The sequence below is a fragment of the Lynx rufus genome, unplaced genomic scaffold, assembly GCF_022079265.1.
Source record: "Lynx rufus isolate CCGP_SWC_20201006 ecotype Redwood Valley unplaced genomic scaffold, mLynRuf1.p SCAF_8, whole genome shotgun sequence".
NCBI classification, from domain to species: domain Eukaryota; kingdom Metazoa; phylum Chordata; class Mammalia; order Carnivora; family Felidae; genus Lynx; species Lynx rufus.
In genome coordinates this window covers 82498831-82524098 of record NW_025814896.1, presented here as the reverse complement: position 1 = coordinate 82524098, position 25268 = coordinate 82498831, and the positions used below count along the sequence as shown (strand labels likewise).

General features: G+C 38.6%; 2 protein-coding genes across 5 annotated transcripts in view; one reads left to right on the top strand and one right to left on the bottom strand.

Annotated features, from left to right (window-relative positions):
- AFTPH (aftiphilin) overlaps positions 1-21544 on the bottom strand; it is a 67612-nt gene extending 46068 nt beyond the window's left edge. For 3 of the 4 annotated variants that reach the window (XM_047069289.1, XM_047069286.1, XM_047069288.1), the window contains exon 1: positions 21462-21544. The gene's annotated coding sequence lies outside the window, so the exon portion shown is untranslated. Of the gene's footprint in view, positions 1-13147; positions 13171-21461 lie in introns of those variants that run through there. The other variant, XM_047069287.1, reaches the window with a different exon arrangement.
- LOC124503920 (uncharacterized) lies at positions 195-24260 on the top strand. Its single transcript, XM_047069188.1, has 5 exons — positions 195-225; positions 5689-5739; positions 20935-21126; positions 21236-21785; positions 22570-24260. Exons 1-5 carry the CDS (start codon positions 195-197, stop codon positions 22697-22699), a joined length of 954 nt encoding a protein of 317 aa, XP_046925144.1. The 3' UTR covers positions 22700-24260.
- Positions 24261-25268: the final 1008 nt, after the last annotated feature.

The following is a 25268-nucleotide window of genomic DNA, read 5'->3' as shown; positions in this document are numbered from 1 at the left end:
ACAGATATACCACTTTGTTCAACCACTCAACAACTGAATGCGATGAGTTATTTCCTATATTTTATTGTAAATAGTATACACAATACATTAGTAATATATGTAACAGCATCTTTAAGTAGTATACATAATAAAGATGCTAACAACTTTTATGTACAGGTTTTGTTGTGAATAGAAGTTCTTATTTTCTGGGATAAATGCCCAAGAGTGTGATTACTGGGTTCTGCGGTAAGTGCATGTTTAGTTTTGAAAAAGGTTGCCAAACTCTTTTTCAGAGTGCTGTACCACTTCACCCTCCCACAGTATTTTTTTTTTTTTTTTAAAGAACCACCTGTGATGTTTCTTATTAGAATCTGTTCACAGTTAACCTACTGCTCTTCCTAAAACTTTTCATTGTTTGAAACATTTGATTGGTTTAGGCCCCTTTCAAACTCAGGTGTTAAGGAAATACCAAGATCTGAATAAGAGTTTGTAACCAAACAAACCAACATAGAAAATAGTTTTTCTGGGGCGCCTGGGTGGCGCAGTCGGTTAAGCATCCGACTTCAGCCAGGTCACGATCTCGCGGTCCGTGAGTTCGAATCCCCGCGTCGGGCTCTGGGCTGATGGCTCAGAGCCTGGAGCCTGTTTCCGATTCTGTGTCTCCCTCTCTCTGCCCCTCCCCCGTTCATGCTCTGTCTCTCTCTGTCCCAAAAATAAAAAAAAAAAAAAAAAAAAAAAGAAAATAGTTTTTCTTCCTGTCCTAAAAGTACTCTCTCCTACATGCAACAGGCTGTCAGTCTCCCACACTACGAATATTTCCATATTTCTCAAAACCGTGTCACCTACTGATGGGAAGAACTTGGGCTGCATATTCCCCTTCAGTAGGTCTTGGTTCTGGCCCACCTCATCCTTCAAAAATCTAAGAGAATGCCACTCTCAAGTTTCAATCAAGAACGCCAACCAGCCAGTGTGGAGGAGGAGTGAAATTTTCCAAAAAAAAATTCTTCCGTGTCCAGGCCAACTCAGTAAAATTTGTTAGATGAAGTATTATTTGTTGTTAATTGAAGTATTATTTGTATGATGAATTAGCATATGAAGTTCGACTTAGATAATTAAAAGTGTGTCTATTCTGAGAGAGCATGCGTGCACACACATGCAAGCAGAAGGAGGGGCAGAGAGAATCTCAAGCAGGCTCCATGCTATCAGCACAGAGTCTGATGCAGGGACTCTATCCCACAACCATGAGAGCATGACCTGAGATGAAATCAAGAGTCGGACACTTAACTGCCTGAGCCACCCAGGCGCCCCCCCTCTTTTCTTTTACACAGAAAATATGGATTTTAGCTATTCCTAACAGGAAAAAGAAAGAGAGATAGATGAGCTACTTTAATACTGTGCCTGGCACATAGCAACCTTAAATGTTTCTTCATCCTTCATAATAGACAACTTACTCCTTACTCCACACAAGGATTTCAAAACACTTGTCTAATTTCTTTATAATCCGAACAACCATATTCACACGTGTGTGTATGTGTAGAAGGATGTGTTCAACTCCCCATTTTTATGCCTGCTTATTTCAAGACCTCTTACAGTGAAATAAACAAGTAATGGGGGTATCTAGGAAAGATTCACGCCATAGTATACACAAAAAGTAGACATGGAGCTTTCACGTCTGGGTACATGGGGGATCCTAAAGTTAGAGCATAAGGCAGAGAATTTGGGCAGACCTCCTGCACTTTGTAGAGATCTATGGGAAATCACATCTTTTTTTTTTTTTTTTTTTTTAAATTTTTTTTTTTCAACGTTTATTTTTTTTGGGGGGGGGGACAGAGAGAGACAGAGCATGAACGGGGGAGGGGCAGAGAGAGAGGGAGACACAGAATCTGAAACAGGCTCCAGGCTCTGAGCCATCAGCCCAGACCCCGACGCGGGGCTCGAACTCACGGACCGCGAGATCGTGACCTGGCTGAAGTCGGACGCTTAACCGACTGCGCCACCCAGGCGCCCCGGAAATCACATCCTTATACAGAGACTAGGAGACAACATAAGTGAAAAATAGTAAACACAAATGCAAGCCAAAAAAAAGACCTTCAGGGCTACACACCACGAAAATCAAAGGATCTTAGCTTTGGGAATTCTAATATAAAAGGTCCAATGAGAGGAGTCAGGGGAACAATCCAGAAGTTTAGTAGCAATCGGCAGTGGAATACTGAGTCCTGAGCCAGATTAGCAGCCAGGGTGGCAAGGTGTACAATAGGTGAGAGTGATTCAATATTAATCTCTCATAAGAAAAGAAGCTGCACCTGCTCAAGGAGTTCTAGCCTCATATCTGAAATGGTCATGAAAAAGAAGAGATGGGGAGTCTAAGTGGAAAGCTGTGGGGTCAAGTGGAAAGGTGGGCCTGGGAAGGCAGAGGACTCAAAGGATGAATAGGGCTAACTATCACCTAAGATTAAAAAAAAATTTTTTTTTTAATGTTTATTTACTTTTGAGACAGAGAGAGAGAGAGAGAGAGAGCATGAACGGGGGAGGGGGTCAGAGAGAGGGAGACACAGAACCTGAAACAGGCTCCAGGCTCTGAGCTGTCAGCACAGAGCCCGACACGGGACCTGAACTCATGGACCGCGAGATCATGACCTGAGCCGAAGTCAGCCGCTTAACCGACTGAGCCACCCAGGCGCCCCTAAGATTATCAGGCAATTAAAAAAGTTTCCCAAGAGGAACAAAGTTGGAGGACTTCAACCACCAGATACCAAGACTCAGTTTAAAGCTACATCATCATGTAATAATAAAGACAGCACTGCAGTGTGGTGGGGAAAGGACAGCCTTGTTTTACAAGTGGTGCTTAGATCAAGTGAATATCCACACAAGGGGAATCAATCTTTGATTCTACCTAATATCTCACACAAAAATCAGCTCCAGACAGGTTATAGACCTAAATGTGAAAGGTAAAAAACAATCAACCTTCTAAGAAGGTAACTTAAGAGATTATTTTCATGACCTTAGGGAAGGCAAGGTGTTTTAAATAAGACATAGAAAGCAGTAATCATAAAAGAGAATATGATACACTGGACTTCATGAAGGTTTAAAACCTATGTCCACCTAAAGAACAGCATTAAGAGAGTGGAAAGGCAAGCCATTGCCCAGAAGATATTTGTGGTTACATGTAACTGTCAAAGAACTCATACCCAAAATATATAAGGAATTCCTACAAATCAATGTGAGACAACCCAACAGAAAAATGGCCAAAATATATGAACAGGTAAATCACAAAAGAGGATATCCAAATGGCCAATAAGCATGTGAAAAGTCATCAGAGAAATGCACATTAAAACCATGGTATCAACACTAATATACACCCAGTAGAACAGCTAAAATTAAAACAAAATAACATTAACCACAGCTACTGATGGCAACAGCATGAAACAAGTGGTATTCTCATACTTCAATGGCTGGAATGTAAGTTGGTATACCCATTTGGAGAACTGTTTGGCAGTATTTACTAAAACCATACCTGGTACGTACACCACAAAGGTGAGTACATACATGCACTGAAAGACATGTACAAGACTGCTCAGGACAACTTTATTCTTAACTGAAAATAACCCAAATAACAGATGCTTAAAATAAACCATGGTATATACATACAGTGGGGTACATGGCAATGAAATGAATTACTTACTACATGCAACATGGATGACTATCACAGATGTGTGAAAGAAACCAGATACACACACACAAAATATATATTATGTGATTCAATTTCTGGGCAGTTCAAAACAGGCAAAACTAATGTACGGTGATAATTCAGAATAGGAGTTACTACAGCAGGTATAGTATTGACTGGAAGAGAACATAAAAGAGCCTGGTGAATGCTAAAATTGCTATTATCTCTTGATCAAAATATTAGTTACGCACGTATATGTATTTGTAAAAGTTCATCCCGTTGTACACTTAAGACTTGTGTACTCTGCTCTCTCTCTATACGCATCAAAAACAAAAAAAATGCTTCTCAGAAAATCAACATACTTCAATTAAGTGACTCCATTACAAGTGAATGTATGTGACCATAATAAACATATCATTCCATTAAAAAAAAAAGTTTTGCTTACTTATACTTTGCCTGTCTCTGGCATTTAAGGTAATATATGTATGTCTCAAGAGGTAGTATGGTACAGGAGAAATATCTTGGACTTGGAATGAGATCCTAGGTTCAGATTCCAGCTTCCTCACTTACGAATTATGTGAGTTTGCCCTGAGCTTCAGTTTCCTATCCAGAAAAAGGGGCTAGCAGCTCCTCCCTTTCAATGCTGTTGTGAGGATTACAGATAACAGACCTTCAGTATGTGGCACATTCTGTGCCTCAGCCAGTTATCAACTATCATCACATTTTAACTTCACTGAGTCTGTGGTTCAAATCATAATCTACCCTTAACAAAAATCTAAGTCAATGTTTGCTTAGTCGGCACAAACATTCACATGACTCTGCATATAGTTTAGGTCACTGAGAGAGTAAATCATGAAAGAAAAATTTACTAACCACACTAAAGATCCATGACACTGACTTTATTGCCAATTTCTATAACCCATCCCTGGAAAATATAAAACAATATCCAAGGTTGAAGGACTGAGAACATAGACTCTAAAGGGACCCAACCAACTCAACAGACTCAATTAAAAGATGGAGGTTTTATAAGTCAGAGAAAGTCAAATACCGTATGATTTCACTCATATGCGGAATTTAAAAACCAGATGAACACAGGGAAAAGGAGGGGGGAAAAAAGAGAGGGAAGCAAACCATAAGAGACTTAACTACAGAGAACAAACTGAAGGCTGATGGAAGGAGGTGGGGGGGATGGGCTAAGTGGGTGAGGAGTATTTTTTTGTTAAGTTTATTGAGAGAGAGAGAGAGAGAGAGAGAGAGAGAGAGAGAGAGAGCGCGCGCGCACGCGCGAGGGAGGGGCAGAGGGAGAGAGAAAATCCCAAGCAGGCTCTGCACTGTCAGCACAGAGCCCAAAGTGGGGCTCGAACTCATGAACCGTGAGATCATGACCTGAGCCAAAATCAAGAGTCTGATGCTTGACTAAACCACCCAGGTACCCCGGGTGATGGGTATTAGGGAAGGCGCTTGTTGTGATGAGCACTTGGTGTTATGCGTAAGTGATGAATCACTAAATTCGACACCGTTTCAGGTGTCATATGTATTAGCTACCTAGTATTTAAGTAAAAACTTGGGGGGAAAAAAGATGTTTTTGATGAGCAACAGCACAATACAACCCAGTTAATTTGAAATAAACTGGCTGTAGATACTATCCATTTAGAGAAAGACCACAAGAATAAAGGCTTCTAAGAAGGTGTCTCGTTGGAATGGAAAGGATTCTACATGTTCCTCTAAGAAAGAGTTAATCCTTGACCGCTCCTCTATCCTCCATCATCCACCCAGTGTATTATTAACACCCTACAGGTCCTTGGGCTCACATTGGGTGGTAGTGGTGAGGTCTAAGAGGTCTTTCAGGAATTTCCCAGATTCAAACACTGAGATAACTTTCCAGACAAGCTAAAAACTCACCGGAGAGAGAGACTCCCACGTTTTATAGGGCACCAAACTGCATCAATGCGTATATCAACTTTCAAGGCCAGATAAGCGCATCTAGATTATACAATCCTCAGCTTTACTGAGGACCTTTCACTCCAAACTTATTGTTATAGGGACTGGAACAGGGGTGAGGGTGAAGGAGAACACAAGCCGGAAGGATGGTGGTAAGAAAAGACAAACACTGTATCTGAAGTTGTGCTATGGACTTTACATAGTACAAACTACACTAGCAAGGTTTAGTTAATGGATCACACACACACAAAACTGTTACCTTTTTACCAGGATGCCTGAGATTTTTAATGAGTCACTTGTTAAATCATTTGGGTGAGTGATGGGGAAAAAACTATTTTCTTTAGAAAAATGAATATTATATAAGCAACAACATTGATTTGCATTACAAATGTTACCTGCTATTGCAGTAGTTCAAATTATTCAAATCTGCACTGTAATATCCTTGCTGGAGTTTGAAGATACTATCAAAATGTAGTGTCAATGAATCTGTCCAGCCTACATTTCTGCTTAAGAGTCATAGTATCATAAAGAAACCAAAGAAAGAGCCCTTCCTCTGAGCCATATGAAGATAGGGATTTTAGTTAACTTTCTGGTTTTTGATACATCTAGAGATGACTGGACCATGTATGATGTCACAAAAGTTTTCATGCTAAAATTTAAAATCTACAAAATCAATAATTTTCATTTTCTTTTTGAGTGGCTTGTCCTCAGCATATTATATTGCTCAATGGCAGCTAACAAAACAAGGACAGTCCCTAAAAATAGATGCTTTTTAGTAAAAAACTGAGAAAAGTTTTATGTTTCTAGGACTCCCTTTTTAACATAGGCTGCAAACTTCAAGGCTATTTAATCAAACTTCCATAATTCCAAAGCTGAACATTGTTAAGAGATCTTATAATTCCTTCAAACTTGCTGATTTAAAAACAAAAATCCAAGGGGCACCTGGGTGGCTCAGTCAGTTGGGCATCCAACTCTTGATTTTGGCTCAAGTCATGATCCCACGGTTTGTGGGTTAGAGTCCCATATCAGGCTCCATGCTGATACTGCAGAGGCTACTTGGGATTCTCTCCCCCCCTCCCTCTCTGCCCCTCCCAGGTGTTGTCTCTCAAATTAAAAAAAAAAAAATACCCAAGACATCATAGACATCAACTGTATCAACAGGTCAATGTTATCAACTACACAACACGCAGTATTATTTAAAACACTTGTTGAATAGTATATTCCATGTGCTTTCATCTTCTGCTTACACCAATGTCAAGTTAATATTTATTCAACACTATGTGTTGATACTATGTGAAAAGTATTCATGAATTATCTCATTTAGTCCTTATACTATGCAATGAGGTAGGAATTACGGTCTTCATTTTACAGATGAATAAATAAAAGCTTAGAAGTTAAATAATCCCTCACAGTAGTGTAACTTGTAAGTGGTCAGTCACAAGCTAATAAAATACTTGAAAAATGTCTTACTGCAGAAACAACTGACAGCAAATATTAGAATTACAGGAATCATCCCTTAAAGTTTTCTGAGTTGTTCAGAAAAAGGTTCCTGAAACTTCTACAATAATTTGGAAGGAGAAAATAAGATGCTTACAAACTAATAACCAACGAAAACACCAAGAGGTGAATGTCTTCTTTTAATCTTTTTTTTTTAATTTTTTTTTTCAACGTTTATTTATTTTTGGGGCAGAGAGAGAGACAGAGCATGAACGGGGAGGGGCAGAGAGAGAGGGAGACACAGAATCGGAAACAGGCTCCAGGCTCTGAGCCATCAGCCCAGAGCCTGACGTGGGGCTCGAACTCACGGACCGCGAGATCGTGACCTGGCTGAAGTCGGACGCTTAACCAACTGCGCCACCCAGGCGCCCCTCTTTTAATCTTAATGTACACAAATTAAGTGGTAAAAATGTGATAAAGAATGAAACAAGCAGCAAAATATCTTTATAGGTAGGTTGATCACCCTCAAAAGGCCAGACTGCCAAAAGTGATAACCAAATTTTCTGTCTTCCTGATTTTGACGTAAGGATGATTCACAAGAGTACAAATATACACGATGTAAATGACAACATGAGCACCGATGCATTCATTCTTCAATGAATGTTGCTAAATATAGCAGTAAGAGTTATTTTACAGAAGGTTGTTTTCAAAAGTTCCTAAGAGCTTTCCCTTCACTGTGTTTTAAATTTCTATGTAAACCCATAAGGCACTTGTGTTTATATAGACATATAGTAAAAATTAAACAAGATAGATAAAAACATTTGAAATTGTTTTATCTTTAACTCACATCAACTGGCCATATTTGAGAGATTACTGTTATTCCCAAAAAGGTACTTCAACTTGAAACAGAATAAATGATATTGGATAACTGTTGGTAACAAAGACAACAAAACAGAAGCAGCAATGAGGATAGATGAATTAGCCCTTGGAAACAGTTTTTTCCCTAGTACTCTTTGCTCTTATTACACAGTTGCAGAATAAATGAGCCACCCTAATATCCCAGAAACTTTACAATGAAAACAGAATCTAAAAGCAGGAACTACTTCAGTTTCATTTCCTTTCACTAAAATCTTGCTTACACTTACAATAGTGTCTACAGATAACCCCTGGACCTTCTGTTCTCTTTCTGAATTGCTTGCTCAGGGGACCCTTTGAATTTCTCCACTACTACTGATGCTTTCTCATCAGACTGTAAGTGTTCAAGAGTCTTCCAACCCTCAAATCGGAGCAAAACAAAACTCTTCCCTTCTGTATCCTCCTAGCTTTCCTCCTCCTCACCAAACTTCTTCAAAGGGCCATATCTATTTGCTATCTCTACTTCCCTAACCTCCCACTCACTCCTCAAGCCAGCACAATCTGGCTTCCATCCTACCACTCCACTGAAACTGCTCTTGCAAGAGGTACTTTACTTGAGCTCAAAAGACTGGAAATGTTGTGCAGGCACAGGCCTCTGTTGTTGACCACTGCATCCTCAGGGCCTGCCACATGGGAGGAACTGAATACACGGTTATTGTTCTTGCTGGGGCATGTATTCCACTGACCACTCTCGAACTGTTTGCCCCTCCACCTCCCACTGGATTTCTATAACCCTAGCTGTGATGTTCCACCAAGTCAGTTAGGAAACATCTAAGTTCAGTCAAGGTAAGTAAGCGTGATCGGAGAAAGGTGGGCCTGAAACGTAGCACATGCAAAAGAAAACAAATCCAATCCTTTGTGCTGAACCTGTCTGAAAAAAAAGTTGAAAGGGGGAGCACTTACACAAGCTAAGCGAAACAAAACAGCTAAAGTACAAAAATTTGTTCACGGTTTTTAACAGACCAGCTAGTATGACTATCTGCTTTGATTTGAAGAGTTTCTCACCATAAGTGGAGGCATCAGCCAGGATCTCCAGAGTGTGACGTGACTCTGGATGGCCCAACTAACTTCCCCTGCTCTTGTTCTCCACTCCTAGCAACTTTCTTTAGTACTTCATGTAAAATTTCCCGCAGATTTGCAATCAGCTGACATGAATAGCTGACATGTTTTGAAAGAAATTTCTTGCTATAAAGCTTTAGGTTTAAATTCCGGTCAAGACCGATGAATTAAACCAAGATCCCATGGTATTCTGAAAACAAAAGAGCCCCATGAAACCTACTTTGTGGATTTCCAAAACGAAAGACCCCTAGTCTGTAACTAAAATATGTATATGGCAGGCTTTTGGCAGCTGCCCTTCCTGACAGTGTTACTATGTTATAAATGCCTACCATGAGAACTCACCTTTTAGAAAAAGCATCTAGTAAAAGGTCTAAAGCTGCAACCAAATGCAGTTAGAATTCAGTTATCTGAGCTAACGAGACAGGATGCAGACAGCATCCTAGACAATCTATAACTCACAAATTTGGCCTTAAAATATGACCTATGTAACAGCACATTTACCTTACAAATTGTCTTTGCTAAGTGCTATTTGTTCCTTTAAATTTTCCTCTGACCACCTATCAATTAAGATAACCTAGAAATGTGTGAGGCAACAGAAGGAAACCAGACAATGAACCAGGCTTAAAAATAGTCATATCATCCACAGATAACATAATGACATTCTTGGGGGGAATTATTATAAAACAGAAGCTTTATATATGTGAAAAACCAAATATAAACACATTCCAAAACAGTGCTCAAGAGCGTACATGTGTGTAATATACACAGGTAATGCCACAAGTAGGTCTACCTGTACTGATAACCTTCATGGAAACTATGGAAGGAATTCCCATAGCAAACAAATTCTAGGTAGTTGACCTTTTAATGGTGTTGTTTCTTGGTTTAAAGTTTTACTTTCTCATTAAAGGTAGAAAGGCTAAAGGGTAAAAATTTAAAAAAAAAGGTAACATTTTGGTTAGAAATGATTTGAGAATAAGCCTATCCTATAAAGCAGAATTTTAAACTTTCCCTCACATAACCCACAAAAGCAGTACATTTTGCATGATGACCCAACACATACACATTAAGGGGAAAAAAAACCAAAACCAAAAACAAACTTCACCAAACAGTACTTCCCCCTTACTCTCTGGATACTCTTGATATTTTTAGTTCTATTCCATTTTATCATAAAAGCTGGTCATGATTCCCTAACTTGATTTTACAAACCTAAATTTATAAACCAGAAATAGGTCATAACTTTAAGTAAAAACAAAAAAACCCAAAAACACCCAAAACGGACACTGAAGAGTTTAGAGAGAATGACCAAAACCAACAATTTCCCCTAAATACTATTAGTACCACTGGGGTTAGGAAAAACTAAGTCCTTCCATACAGACGTTATGAACGATGTCAAGTAATAAAAAAAAAATTTGAAATCTGAATTTTTTTTTTTATCGTTGGAACATGTAAGCATTAGGTGACTTAAAACTTCTGCAGTATTTCTATTCTGCATATTTAAGACATCAATTCTCCTCTGATGAGTTTGATAGAAATAACCCATTTTACATTATTTGAATGAACCACATAATTTGATAAAATGAAAGTGTTCCTTTCCTATTCGCAGAATTTTGCATTAAATAAAAAAAATACTATTTTTCAAATTCATAATACCCTCAATCTAGGAAGCAAGCCACTTTAAGGATAAAATTAAAGATACTATTGGTCAGAGTACATGTTGGTTTATACTCCAGGCAACTCTACAATACACCACAAATTTTAATGCATTTTTTGGACTAAATAATTTCATCCACGAGAATGCATCCTACAGAAGCATTCATGTAAGTACACAAAGATCATTCCACACAAATGTTAATTCCTGCATTGTTTTAAGAAGCAACTGAAAATAACTTAAATATTTATCAATGAGGAATAGGGTAAATAAAAAGTATAGCCATAAAAAAAAAGATAAGGCTACATTACTAATAGGAAAAGGTGTCTAAAACACATTTTTAAGTGAAAAGAGTTTCTGAAAGGCATTTTCTCTGGATTTCCCTCTTGCCTATGATACCCTTTCTCCTCCAACAGATCTGCCTTCTGCTTGCCTCTTAAATTTCAGTGTTTCCCATATTTCCTTATCCCAGAGAGATCTCATCCAGTTTTTTTTTTTTAATATATGTTCATAACGCTGAAACCCCTATCTATAGGCTGCGCAACCTCTGGATCTATGTACCCAAATACCTTTCTGAATATCTTTATTTGACTGTCCCAAAGATATCTCATATTCTCCAATTCCAAAACTGAAATCAACCTGTACTTAAAGAACAGAAACTACTTGTTCCTATACAACGTTCTGAATTCTAAGTCCAGAAATCTGAGTGATAGCCCTGACTGCTCCCTACTTTGCCATTCCCCCTCCCACAAATTAAATCTTCAATATATTTGTTTTAACATCCCGTGACCTATGGGGTCTCATTTCAGGTTCTCATTATTTTTGGCCAAGATTACTACAGTCCACTTGATATTCCTATCTTATCCATGGCTAAGATACTATCTCTTTACTCCATCTAGACAAAACTACCCCCCTGGTTCCTCCACTGGCACTATGTCACAAGTCATTTCTTCTAATTTCCTATTCTTACCTGTTTAGAGAACTCATTTACTACACCTTCAAAACCCATTCAGGCATGAAGTTTCCTGTGAAGTGAGATCATCAATACTTACCAAGTTATGATGTCATAGGTACTATGAGAGGTGCTATTCATACACTATCTAATTTAACCTCAACCTTCCATTTTACACAGGAGAAAACAGGCTCAGAGAGGTCAAATAATCTGCTCAAGGTTTCAAAGTATGGACAGTAGGACTCTGAATCAATTAATCCCTCTTTATATCTTTTTTATTACATTCAACAAAGTAAATCAAAATTTTTTCCCCATGTTTTTCTCCTCTAGCAGCCTATTAACCAATGTTTCTCAATCTTAGCTTTGTATTAAGTTTTCCTTTTTTTAATAGAACAGGTGGATCTAAAGACCTGTATTTTTAGAAGTTTCAAAAATGATGCTGATTGTTAGCAAAGGTTGAGAACCAGTGAATTAAATTACCAAAGGGTAAGAATGTTGCCGGACTTTATAACTTTTGGGGTGATATAAATGTCAGCAAACTTCACTGAACTGATACAGGTAAAGCAATGAAATTTGTACTTTTTCTTATAAAAAGCCTTCCCTAACTTACAATGGTTTGAGTGTACAAACATTTCTTAAAGTTCTGCCATACACATTTACCTGAGAGTATCACAAAGAAATGTCACCCTCAAGATTTAAAAAACAAAGAGTTAAACAAAAAAACGTTCTCAACATAAAATTTTCAATACTTAAAAATGACACTTGGAAAATTTCCTTAAAGGATCAAATTTAAGTTACTGCAATAATCCTTGAAACAGATATTAACATATAACATAAATGTTACAGAATTCTTGGAAAAAATAAAATCCTGTCTGAATAATCAGTTTCAGTTGCAGTTGAATGTTAAGAAATTAATATATAAACAGCAACAATAACCTTTTCTCTACTTCCAGAAACCAAGGTCACTGGCAATCTGATTAAAATCTGTACCTTTTATTTAGGTGTAACACTTGGCACTTGTTTCAAGTAAACTTCTGAACCCTAAGGAGACAGAAACCTAGCACCTGCTGGCTCATTAGGATATAGAGGAAGGAGTCTGAAATGTGAAAGAAGAAATAACCACAGGCAAAAAGTAATGAATATTCATTCATTTGGGCTCCTAATAGAAGATTTGAATTTGATACTTGAAACTCTTGGTCTGATTTTTAAGAAATAAATATGCCATTAAAAATATTTGGCATAAAAAGTTAACTTAATGTAGGTTTATTACTCTATAAATGGCTACTAAAAACAAAGGCCTTAAGAAATGAACGCTTCAGATTTTGAGTGTCACTGTAGCAGAAGTGTTTGTTTTACCTACAAATTCTTGAGGTCAACATTTCTGCATCCAAACAATTCTTCATTTTGCCTCTTTAAACAACTGATCTCAAGATATATGTAAATATTAAAGATCTTATTCCTAGAAGTCTTGCTTTGAAAAGTATCATTTAGGGGCACCTGGGTGGCTCAGTCTTATGAGCGACTGCCTTCAGCTCAGGTCATAACCTACCTCAAGGTTCAGGAGTTTGAGTCCCACAATGGGCTCGCTGTGCTGTCAGCGCAGAGCCTGCTTCAGATCCTCTGTCCCCCTCCCACTTGTGTTCTCTCAAAAACAAACATTAAAAAAAAAAAGTATCATTTAAAGTTAGTATTGAAAGAATAAGATGTGAATTGGGAATGATGTCCTCTATTACCTAAACATGCAATTGTTAAATTTAACATAAAAATTCAATGTTAGCAACATAGGATTTTCACATGTTGTTAAATTTGTCAGGTATTTACTTCTCATGTTTTTGCTTCTCATGTAAAATGGGGTCTCCACTTCTATCCTATTTTCTATTTAGGAAATTGGAAGCTCTTGCTACTTGTAAATCATCATATCATAGGCAAACCGGAGCATCTGACCGACCATTTCCTTTCCAATTCTTAGGTCTCTGTTTTTCCTTATTGACTGTGCTTGCTTAATACCTCTAACACCAAATCTAATAGTAGTGGTGATAGCAGGCATTAGTATTCCCCCCCTAAATTAAGATACTGATCTTTGGTTTGAGGTTACATACATTTTGTCGTATTACAGAATTATCCAATTCTTAAGTTGCTTTGTTAAAAAATTTTTTAAAAAGGAGTTTCCAAATGCCTTTTCAGTATTTATGGAGAGAAGTACATAATTTTTCCTTAGATCTATTAAGGTAACAAAAATACCAGTATTTATTCATAATTGTTTTAGGCTGTTCAATAGTCAGGGAAGCCCAGTTTGTTTTCTGCTACAGGAAAAGGTATGTTTCAAAGTAATCAAATAAGCATTGTTAGATTATGTGCTCGATTACACACATGTCAAATATTCAACTTATTTAATCCAATTTACTCCTTACTTTCACTTTTACAAGTAGGCCTCAAAACAAACTGAAATTTTCTCGTAAGTATGAAACATTCAAATTAGTAGTATAAGTCCTTTCAGGTTTCATCTAGGCTCTTTTCTTATTCAACTCCTCCTCAAGCAATCTCATCCACCTAAGGCTTTAATTTCCATATCCTAGGACTCCTACTTTATTCCTACAGCCCAGCCCTCAAACTTGAGCTCCAGACCAGCCAGGCCAACTCTCTACAAGTTCTCTCCTCTTGAATTCCTCAACTCAAACTAAGCTTAACAAGAGAACTCAAGCTTTTCTTTCTCAAACCTGGTCCTCTTCCAGGGCTCTGTAACTTAGTAACTAAGTGGGTGGAGGGGCCATCCCCTAAGTAGGAAACGTAAGAGCCACCCTTGACAAAGCTCCTCACCCTCCTCTACCTTCTAAAGAAGGACCTTTATCTCATAAATCCCTCAATTCTAGAATATCTATCTGTACCTCCTTTCAGCTCCCCAGACACCCTTCTGGTTCTGGTCTAAAAGCTGCCATCATCATTTAAATGGTCTCTCCCTGACCGGTATTCAATCATGCCCAACCCAAGAAATCTCTTTAAAAGTCAATCTGATCACATGGATCTCCTACTTGTGATAAAGATTTTTTAAAAGTATATATTATTTATTTTGGAGTGCCTGGGTGGCTCAGTAGGTTAAGTATCAGACTCTCGGTTTCAGCTCAGGTTATGATCTCACAGTTTCATGGGTTCAAGCCCCACATTGGGCTGCGCTGGCAGCTTGGAGACTGCTTAGGTCTCTCAAATAAACAAACTTTAAAAAATATATTTATTTTGGGAAGGAGCACAAGAATGCACATGAGAGCCTGAGTAGGGGGAGGGTGGGGGAGAGAATCCCAAGCAGGCTCTGCACCCCCAGCATGGAGTCTGAAACAAGGCTCGAACTCATAAACTGTATCATGACCTGGGCAAAAATCAAGAGTTAGTTGTTTAACCTTCTGAGCCACCCAAGCACCCTGTGATAAAGATTAAAAAAAAAAATCTTTAATAAAGTCTATATAAGCCATTCCCATCTTTCCAGTCACCACCTTCTCCTCCCTTCCCCTATCGTTTCTAATGCTCCACACCAGGCCTTCTTTCAGTTTTCGAAAGGCAGATAACATTCTTTTATGCCACAGGGCCTTTGCACCTGTGGTACCATCGCCTAAAACATTCCCACACATCCTTCAATTCTTAGAAAATTTACCTGAGGCATTGATCCCTCATCTAACACCTTTCCCCAAGTCCTCCTACATGTATTTCTTTCAGAGCATAAGAACTGCAGTATAGTTTGTAATAAAACACAATTTTAAAGATGACTGTGCAAACTGTACCCCATGAAAAACACACTGACAACCTGAAATGTATGATTTTTAAAAACCCATTTGCTGCTTTCCAGAATAGTGAAGTTAATCTTATAGTTCTTTTCCATAGATAAAAATAAGTGTCATGCTCCTGAGCAGCACTGTCCAACTAAAATATAGTATGAGCCACATAATTATTTTTCCAGTAGCCTATTAAAAAAAGCATATGAAATTATAACATACTTTGCTTAACCCAAAGCGCCCAAAATATTATTTTAACATGTAATCAGTCTAAACTATGTATCTTAACATTAGTTTTGAGATCTGTTTTTTGGTTTGGTTTTTTTTTTTTTTTTTACACTTAGAGTACATGTACTTTGGACTAGTTTTATTAAAAGTGCCACATGTGGCCAGTGGTTACTATACTGAACATAGTTCCAGAATATTGTATTTCTTTCACTTAAATAGCTAACAGAATCAGTTATTTTAAGAAGAGCACATTATTAAGCAATTTTAATCTCCTATCAAACAAGGACACATCTCCCATTTAAACCCTTCAAAAAATGTTTAAATTATGCAAATATTCCATACTGCTGAAAAGCCTAAATCCAAAATAAAAATCTAGGTAAACACTTTAAAAACTGCATATTTACTGATCATTTGAGGAGATTAAAGGAAGACAGGTACTCTCAGCCACTGCTTGAAGGACTGATTTTATTACAACCTCTTGAAAAGCAATTGGTTTCCCTTTGATTTAGTAACTACACTTCTAGGACTCAATCCTATGGAAATAACCCAAAACAAAGTCCAAGATTACAAACCTGTTCACCAAGATACAATAGGATTCATACATACATGTGTGTAGGACACTTGAACTCACAGGGGGGAAAAAATGAATGTAATCCAAAATGTTTAGTTATCTCTTTGTCGTGTGATGACTAATATTTTAATACATATTATTCCTTTTAACATGTTTACTGAGTGCTGCTCTGTGCCAGGCATTAATAACAGATGGGTCCCTGCCATCGAGGGGCATACCAGTTTTCTTTACACTTTTCTACAGTTTCCAAATATTCTACAATATTCTATAATAAACATTTCCCTTTCATAACTTTAATAACCAGAAAAATATAATATGGAGTGGATGCTGATTTGGGCAAATCAGCTGTAAAGGGACATTGAGCCACCTGGAGAAGAATTTGAATATAGCCTCATATAGTAGCTTAGATGAAAATTTTCTGAAATGGTAAGGGAAGTTTAATTAATGCAAAACAACCTACAAAGTAGTCTGTGCAATAAGACTGTTTTGGTATAAAGTGCATGTTTATATATGTAAAAAATAGGGGGAAAGATATGCATTAAATTGTTAACAGTGGGGATTTCTGAGTAGTAGGAGTGGTTTTTTTTTTTTTTTTTGCTTGCCAATTTTCTACAATGCCCCTGTAACAAACGACTACTTTAAAAAATTAAATAGATACATACCCACTACTTACTGAGCATTTACGACATACACAACTGTGCTAGATTCTATAAGGGGTAGAAGTGAGTAAAAGGAGTCGCAATCGTAAAGAAAATTACAGTTAATTAGGGGGAATATAAGAAACAAAATGCAAGCCAGAATATAAACAGCAAAGTAAAATGTAGTTATGAGGAATCTAAGAAAAGATCTTACCTGATTGGGAAGAGGAAGAAAGAATGGTGAAAACACGAAAAAGCTTCATGGAGACAGAATTTGAAATGAAAGGGTTTTAACTGATCCGATCCAAGTAACAGTGGGCACTAAAAATAAAGTATGGGGCAAGTATCAAAGAACAGGAAGTCACATAATAGAGTTTGGTTAGAATGTAGGATATATGAAGGAAGTAGGCAGTATGCTGGAAAAGTAGGCTGTGGAGGGCCTTGAATTTTCAGAAGGGAGTATCTCTAGAAGTATTTTTGAATTTAGCAATGGTGAAATTACTATAGGTTCCAATTCCAGAGACTGACTGTATCACTGTAACCACCTCCTAATGGAATCTTCCTGCTTCCACTCCTGAACTCCTATAGTCTATTTTCTGTACAGCAGCCAGCCAGATCCTCCCCCCCAACCCCAGCCAGATCCTTTTAAAACATAGATTATGTCACATCTCTACTCATAAGCCCTGCAGTGGCTTCCCATCTCACACAGTAAAAAGCCAAAGTCATTAGAATTTCTACAAAGCCCTGCAACACGCTCTCTCACCCTCTAACTCTCTGATCACATATACTACTATTCCCCTTGCAATTCTTTGAATATTCCAGGCATACTTCTGCTTCTACCACTCTTCCCCTTATTCTCCTCACCTCCTTCAGGTCTTAAGCTTTCTCTGACCCTATCCTATATAAAACAGCAAGCTCCAACAACCTCTCCCTCCTAGCTCTAAGTCAAAAAGCCTGAACTCCCGTATCCCTCCAAATGGACGTTTTTCTCTAGGATACTTATCTGCCATTTTTTTTTTATCCCCCTACATCTACACAAACGTGTGTACACACACACAAAGTTCAATGAGGGTTGTTTTTCTTAGTTGATTTTAGTATCCTTAGCACCTAGAACAGGGCTTCACATGTTGCCATAAGAATGAAATGAAGAGAATATCATGGTGTTAGGTATTTAGTTGAAATGGTTTATGGCATATTTTAAATATTTGCATAAATGGAACCTACACTGTATTCTAGTTTACCAGTTTATTTTCCCCTGGGAACTATTCACCAAAACAGTGCTTATAAGTTTTGAGCATACAGCTGAGCTTTCATTTATTAGCAATTTATCTCTGCAAGGTTTATTGAAGTATTTTTTGAAATAAGGATGGTGGTGGTTGAAGAAGAAAGAGTATAAACCTATGTTCCTTTTTTCATTTCTCCCGAACTAATGAGCAATGGCTCCCCACCTCTGCTTCCTCCCCAGTGTATAGTTTCTGACTTTTTCCTTTTCCTAGGGAAGGGGTCTAAATCCAGACCTATGAGCCCCCACCCCAGGGTAAGGTCAGCAATAAAACTAGGAGTGTGATACAGGGCTGTGCAGCTGGTTGGCAGCAAAAAGAGGAGAGCCCAGGCAAGGGAGGTTACTGCAGAAGAAACTCGGGAGGGGAACAATTTCTTGACTTAAATATTTTCAAGTTAGAACTTCCTTATATTTTAAAAGGAAGTCAAAACAAAATAACATTCAACCTAATTCCCTACCTTCGTTTTAAATATACAATGCTGGAAGAGTGATACTTTTAAAATGAAAAACCTGACCTTTTATTATGATTTCAAGCATACATAGTTTAGAAAAAAATATAATGAATGATTAAGTACCCATTACCTAGCTGTGTTAAATCTTTTACCAAATCTGCTTCAGATTTATTTTAAAATTTTTTTTTTCTTCAACGTTTTTTTATTTATTTTTGGGACAGAGAGAGACAGAGCATGAACGGGGGAGGGGCAGAGAGAGAGGGAGACACAGAATCGGAAACAGGCTCCAGGCTCTGAGCCATCAGCCCAGAGCCTGACGCGGGGCTCGAACTCACGGACCGCGAGATCGTGACCTGGCTGAAGTCGGACGCTTAGCCGACTGCGCCACCCAGGCGCCCCAGATTTATTTTAAAGACAGTAAAGCTACGGTTGAAAAACCACAGGCCCTTCCTAGATCCTTTATCCCTCTTCAGTTCTTCAGAGGTAACTTTAATTCTCATTTGGTATTTATCATTCCGATGAATGTTTTTATACTTTTGTTATATATCTCATGATTCCCAAAAAATATGTTGTATACTTTTACGTATTTTAAAAACTATATTAAGACTATAGGAGTATGATAAGCAAAACTATCATATCCTGGCTCTGTTACCAGCTGTCTGACCTTAGGTAAGCTGCTTAACATTTGTGCCTGTTTCTTCTCTGAAAAATGGAGATAATACCACCTGAGTTTGTAGGGTTGTTAGGAGGATCAAATGAGTTAATATATTCTATATAAATCACTAAGACAAGTATCTCACTCATAGCAAATAGTGTATATCAGAGTTAGCAGTTATATAAAGTTGCAAAATGACCTGTGATTGTATTATAGACACACTCTGTGAAAAGACTATCAAATTGATTATATATATATAATCACCCATGTAATGCCAGATATTTTTACGAATTGTGTAAAAAACTATAAATACTTATGAAGCTCAGGCTGGAAAGGTTCACTAGCCTAACCACTAAGAAAAAAAAAGTCCTTATTTTTTAACTTACAAATTGTAGATAACATTAACAGTATAAACATTTAAGTAATTTATGACGGTTTAAAAATACCTACTTAATGGCCTCCTTTTATGAGTTTTGGGGGACAGGGTCAGGAGAGAAGGGGTAATTCCTCAATGAGATGCTATTCCAAGACTTTAGACTCTTAATGGAAGCACTTTAGATTTCACACAAAAATAAAACATTTGGTACTCAAATTTCACTTGCTTTCTGAACTTTTAATTGTAAGTAAGTTAAAAATTTAAATGATACTTTATGATAGGATTTATCTAGATGACAAAATTGTAAGGACAGCTGGATTCTGCAAAATTTATTGATGCAATTAAGGACACTGTATCCAATTATGGACACATTTGATATAGGGTTATTTTTATAATAATCTCTAGGTCAAAATCAGAAAACAGAAAAACAAATGCCCCACATCTTATGTGAATTCTAGTTAATTTCTTACAAGAGCTTTCTAAAGGTTGTGAAATATATTAATTGATCAAGTGTAGATATATCTAATTAGTATATAGTGGAATTCGATCTAATGAGCATTTACTAGGTATCATTTACTGGGCTAAAGGTTTTATACAAGATCTTTTAATCCATGTGCAACATCTTCATGCACAAAATTTACAAGACCACATACTCTGCATAAACACATACTCTGCGAAGTTAAAAATGACTACTACAAAAGTCAACAATTAAGCTGGCAAAGCATATAAAATGTAGATAAACTGTGCAAATTATATCAACGGAACAGTGTTGACATATTTGTTTCCCCTAGTTTGGCATATATTTCAATGTTTAAAAGGTTCACTGAGAGTAACAATTAAATGTAAACATTAAGGATGAAACGTCTCCCCCTCCTATCCCCAAAGAAAACAAAAAACCCGAAATCAAAAACCCAATTTGGAGTGGGAGAAATACTCCCTGGAAGCTAGTGAAGAGGAAAGACTAAAGTTCAAAAGTTTTACTTTTCTCCTAGTGAGAACTTTGAAACGGAACCAGTGCTTTTATTTGTCCCCCTTCTCATACCCCCACTAAAATATTTACAAGTATGAGTCCTTTCCTCAACCCCAGAAGCTTCAGTGAGAAACAAAGCTATAACTCGCATTAACCAGTAAGAAAAATCTAGCCATTCTCAGTAACTTCCTAATGGAGAAAAGACCCTACTACCGTTCACCCTATAGTCTTGTCCTCTGCCCAAGCAAGACACTGCACCTGCCAAATCGGGAGTTTAAAGAATAATGGTCTAACTTTGCGAACACGATCTGGGGAGGAAACGCAGATTTGAGCAGTGCAAGAAAGGAGCAAAAAAGATCCTTTCAGGAAAGGATTCATGGGCTTTGGGGCTTTCCTCTGCCAGTTGGAGGATTCAAAATCCACTTGCTTCAGAGACCTTCGGAAGCAGCCACACTCCGGTCGCAGCCGGCCTCGGGCCTGGGAGAAGCAGGCAGTGTTTACACCTGTCACGAGGAAGGGGGAGGGAAAAAGAGGAAGCCCCAGCAAAGCCCCAAACTTCTCGACAGCTCCAGAGAGGGAGCGGCCGGCCGGAGCTGTGGGCAGGTGGAAGCGGAGGCGCAGAGCGACCCGGCAGCGGCCGGAGAGGTGGGAACAGCTCACACTTCCCCGGCCGGTGCCCGGGTTGGCGGGGAGGGATCCTTGAGCTTTGGGCGCCGCCGCCGGCGTCCCCGCACCCGCCGCGGAAGAGGGCAAAGCCCAAGTCCGGAGCCCGCAGGCCCGCAGAGCCGGCACCGTCCCCGTACCCGCAGTTCCCGGCCCCGCGGCAGACAGGTGCTCCCGGCCCGGGCAAGGGTCCGGCCGGTGGGCTGGGCCAGATCCCCGCACCCTCTTCCCCCCGCACGGCTGGAGAAGCGAAGCGGTGGCGCTTACCTGGCTCGTTCGGGGCGGCCGCGATGGGCATGGCTCAGGGGCCCGGGGAGGAACTGGCTCCCCGGGGAAGGACCGGCTAGTCCGACACGGAGCTGGTGAGAGCGGAAGGCAGACTGCTCACAGCCCTGTCAGCGAAGCAGCGCCATGGACGCCCACCCGGAGTTTCAGCGCTGTCGCGGGACCCCCATCCCATTACCCTCCGCCCTCTTCCGCCGCCGCCGCCGCCTCCACCTCCTCCTCCGCCGAGACCCCCCGCCCACTCCACACACTCTCCCATCATGCAGCGGGGAACCGCCGCTGCCGACACGTCACTTCCGGGCGCAGGTGGCTAGGTCGGGGCCGGGCGCTGTTGGGTGCAGGGAGGTAGGGGGAAGGGGGGGGAGGACACTCCAGGGGAATTAGTGTCACAGAACGCTTACCCCTGCGCAGGCGCGGTCACGCTAAGCGTCGGCCGCCATTTTGGGTGAGGGCAAGTTGCCCTTTTCCTTTACTTCCTTGCGAGTCATCGAGCTGTCGCGGGGAAAGACGTCCTCTTGCGTTCCGCCTCCCTCTGAAACAGCGCTCCCGGCGAGGGACAGGTGCTCCTCAGCCGGTTAACTATAACGTTCAGTCAGGACCGAGTTAAGTCTCTTGCTCTCTAAATAAAACTGCAATACAGAACCATTATCTTCTCTACCAAAAGCCTATTCAGAGAGCCCTTATCAGCTTGCCCTTTTCGCCCCGGAAAACGACTTTTTCATTCAGTCTAAGTCCCTTCCTCTTTTTAATTTAAACTGACAAGAGGAAGCTGGTAGTTAACAACAAAGAAGAGATTGTTGTATATAAAAATCAACCTTAACAGGATGGAAACAGGGAAAGCACCCGCTGAAGACTGACAAATCGGCTTTGAGACCAATAACAAAAAAAGTGGGAATTTTGGTAACAAATGGAGACGGTGGTAATTTTTCATACCTGCTGCGGGAGAATATCCAATGAAGCAAAAGAAATAAAATCAATTTATGCATTTCTCTAGCAGGGGTCATAATGGATTCTTTTTCTATCATCAGTGTTGAGCAGTTGATTATTTGCATTTTTATAACCTTTTCCTCTCATCATAAATCTCTCTTAGAACACCGACCACTGTGGCTTCAAGGATTATTGTTATCGTTCGAGATGATGATCCCAGGGAAGCTACCCTGCAAATCATGAGCCCTGCTGAGTGCCCGTTCTACTCACTTTTGCCAAACCTGCACCGGTAATTTGAGTAATTTAAAATAGTCCAAAAACAGTAAAGCTCAGCAGCTACGCAAAGAAACAGGATGGAAAACACTCCCTCAGCCACAGAGAAGTGTCCACCCCCTTGAGTGGAGAAATTATACAAATCGGGGGGAAGATAAGGACAAAAGCAGTTCATCACGGTTTATCCCGCCTCTGCAATATTCTAGACAAATTAACTTGAAGCGCTAAAATAGGCCCGCATTTGTCTTTTTTACAGCTCAATTGCCGTAAAAAATACGGAGACTGCATCACTTTAAATTGGAGTACCAATTGTTTTGTGGTGGTACTGGATTTTTTTTGTTATTGCTCAGTCACTAAAGAAAAATCTATATGGCTTGTCAAATTCCTATTGTATTTCGCCCCCTGCTGGTGTAGCTTGCGTGCAAGCTTGAAAAAAATGTATAGGTCACTATAAATGTTTATTGACCAAGAAAGAAAAATGTGTGTGTGTATAGAGATTGGAAATTGATTTTAGATGAACACGTTTTAGTTTGATAGCTCTACTAAACGAATATTGGAATAAGAAGAGCATATGACAAAATCCTAAAGCAGACCCTACACCAATAAAATGTTTAAATTCATTTCAATTTAAACATCAAAACGTTAAAAAGAAAACCCTGCTTCGGAAAAATATCTCCCTGCTCCATACATAACATATGATTACAAAGTGATGATTTTTGTCAGGTAAACGCAGAAGCCAGTTCTGTTCACTTAAGTACAATTTAGAAATCAGTGTCCAACTTTGAATATGGAAATTGAGTAGCTACTTGGTCAGCTGACTTGTGAGTGCAATCAACCAACTTGTAGTCTCACACAGGATTCTGAAGACAGTATTCCAAAGCCTGTGAAAATGTACCAAAGGACAGTCTGATTCTGAATGTTAAGTTGATGAATCTGTAGGAAACAATTATTAAAACGCATTGCATTTGGAAGAAAATTCAGTGCACTTGAATCAAACAAAAACACTATGACCATTAATTCATTACCTAAGACTTTGCATCAAGTAAGTGACCATTCATGTGTCTTTACTTCTAGTTTTTCTTCCTGTGCATTTTTTTTTTACAAAGTTGTAATCATAATGTAAATCAATTTTGTATCCCCATTTCCACTTAATATCATGTTGTAAGCATTTTCTATCGTTTCACATTTTATAGAAACTAAAGTTTAATCATCTACATAGTATTCAGCGGAGTGGACACACTGAATTGTCCATTATCCTATTAGTATTTTCCACTATTGCAAATACTCTGTGTGCATGTGACTTTGTCCAATTTTAGGATTTTTTTTCCCCCAATATAAAAATGATTAATAGCCTTTTGGCCCAATATTTTATTGGCACTTTGTCATCTTATATTGTTTTCCAAAAGACTATACCAATTCACAATGCCACCACTAATACAGAAATGTATCAATTTTACCCTCCTTACCAACAGATATTAAAAGAAAAAAGATTGAATTATACTTTGTGGACTAAAACTTGAAAGGACCTTAACTGTATAATTGTATAAGAAATCAAACACAAAACCCCAGCAATGTGGTTGAAAGGACCTTAACTGATAATTGTGTAAGAAATAAACACAAAACCCCAGCAATGTGATGTTCTGGAAAAGCAATAACATAGATCTAGGTCTGTGAACAGGGTCTATTATCATTATGATTTTATATAAATTAATCTCTCCAGACTTCAGTCTTATCTGTCAAATGAGAGAGTGAAACTAGACCACAGGTTCTTAACTCTTAAGTAGCACATGTGTCTTTTTGAGGATATGACAAGTCTTTGGTGCTTTCTGCAGAAAATGCTCATCCCAAATTTCAGATTTCTTAGAGCTCCTTCATGGAAGAGGGTCTATGAATTGCAGCTTTAGACACCCTATACCAGATGGATTTCCAAGATTCTTTTCATCTACACATTTTCCTAGGATTTCATTTTATAATCCATTAAACACTAAGACTAAGTTATACTTTTTAGTGGATAGTGATATATTCATATATGTATGACTTTTCAGCACTTAAATTAGAGCTATAGGTATCAATATGGTTAGATTATAAAAACAAGTGAATGAAGTTTAAGAATGGGTAAAATATGAATTTTATAATGTGAGTTTTCAAAACCAATACTTTATTATAAAAAATGTATATCCTAAAGTATAAAAATATGGACTGGCATGACATATGCAAAATTCTATTAGGGGCTAGTATGGGTCAGAAAACACTAAAGTGGACTTATCAGTAATTGCAATGTGTTATATATAAGAAAATCTGAAGCAAATGTGGCAAGCTATTTACATTTTTTCTTTCCCAGCTTTGAGATAAATGACAAATAGAAATTATATTTAGGATGTACAGCTAGATGTTTTGATCAATCCATTTACATTAATTCTAAATAGAGGGTACATGGATATTTGTCATATAATTCTGACATGTTTTGTATTCATTTTTTCATGGTTAAAAAGCAGCTTTTCCAGAATCAGTTGTTTAAAACCATGAATTGTGAACAGCATCCTAGAGAGTTCCTGACGTATTGCACTAATGCTAATATTTTAGATTTGT

Bases quoted from the DNA above. Each gene is read 5' to 3' on its own strand.
- LOC124503920 (XM_047069188.1), top strand. From the start codon at position 195: ATGCCCAAGAGTGTGATTACTGGGTTCTGCG. The intron at 226-5,688 runs GTAAGTGCATGT...TTATTGTTATAG, and splicing joins TGTGATTACTGGGTTCTGCG to GGACTGGAACAGGGGTGAGG. The intron at 5,740-20,934 runs GTAAGAAAAGAC...TTCCTCTGCCAG, and splicing joins CACAAGCCGGAAGGATGGTG to TTGGAGGATTCAAAATCCAC.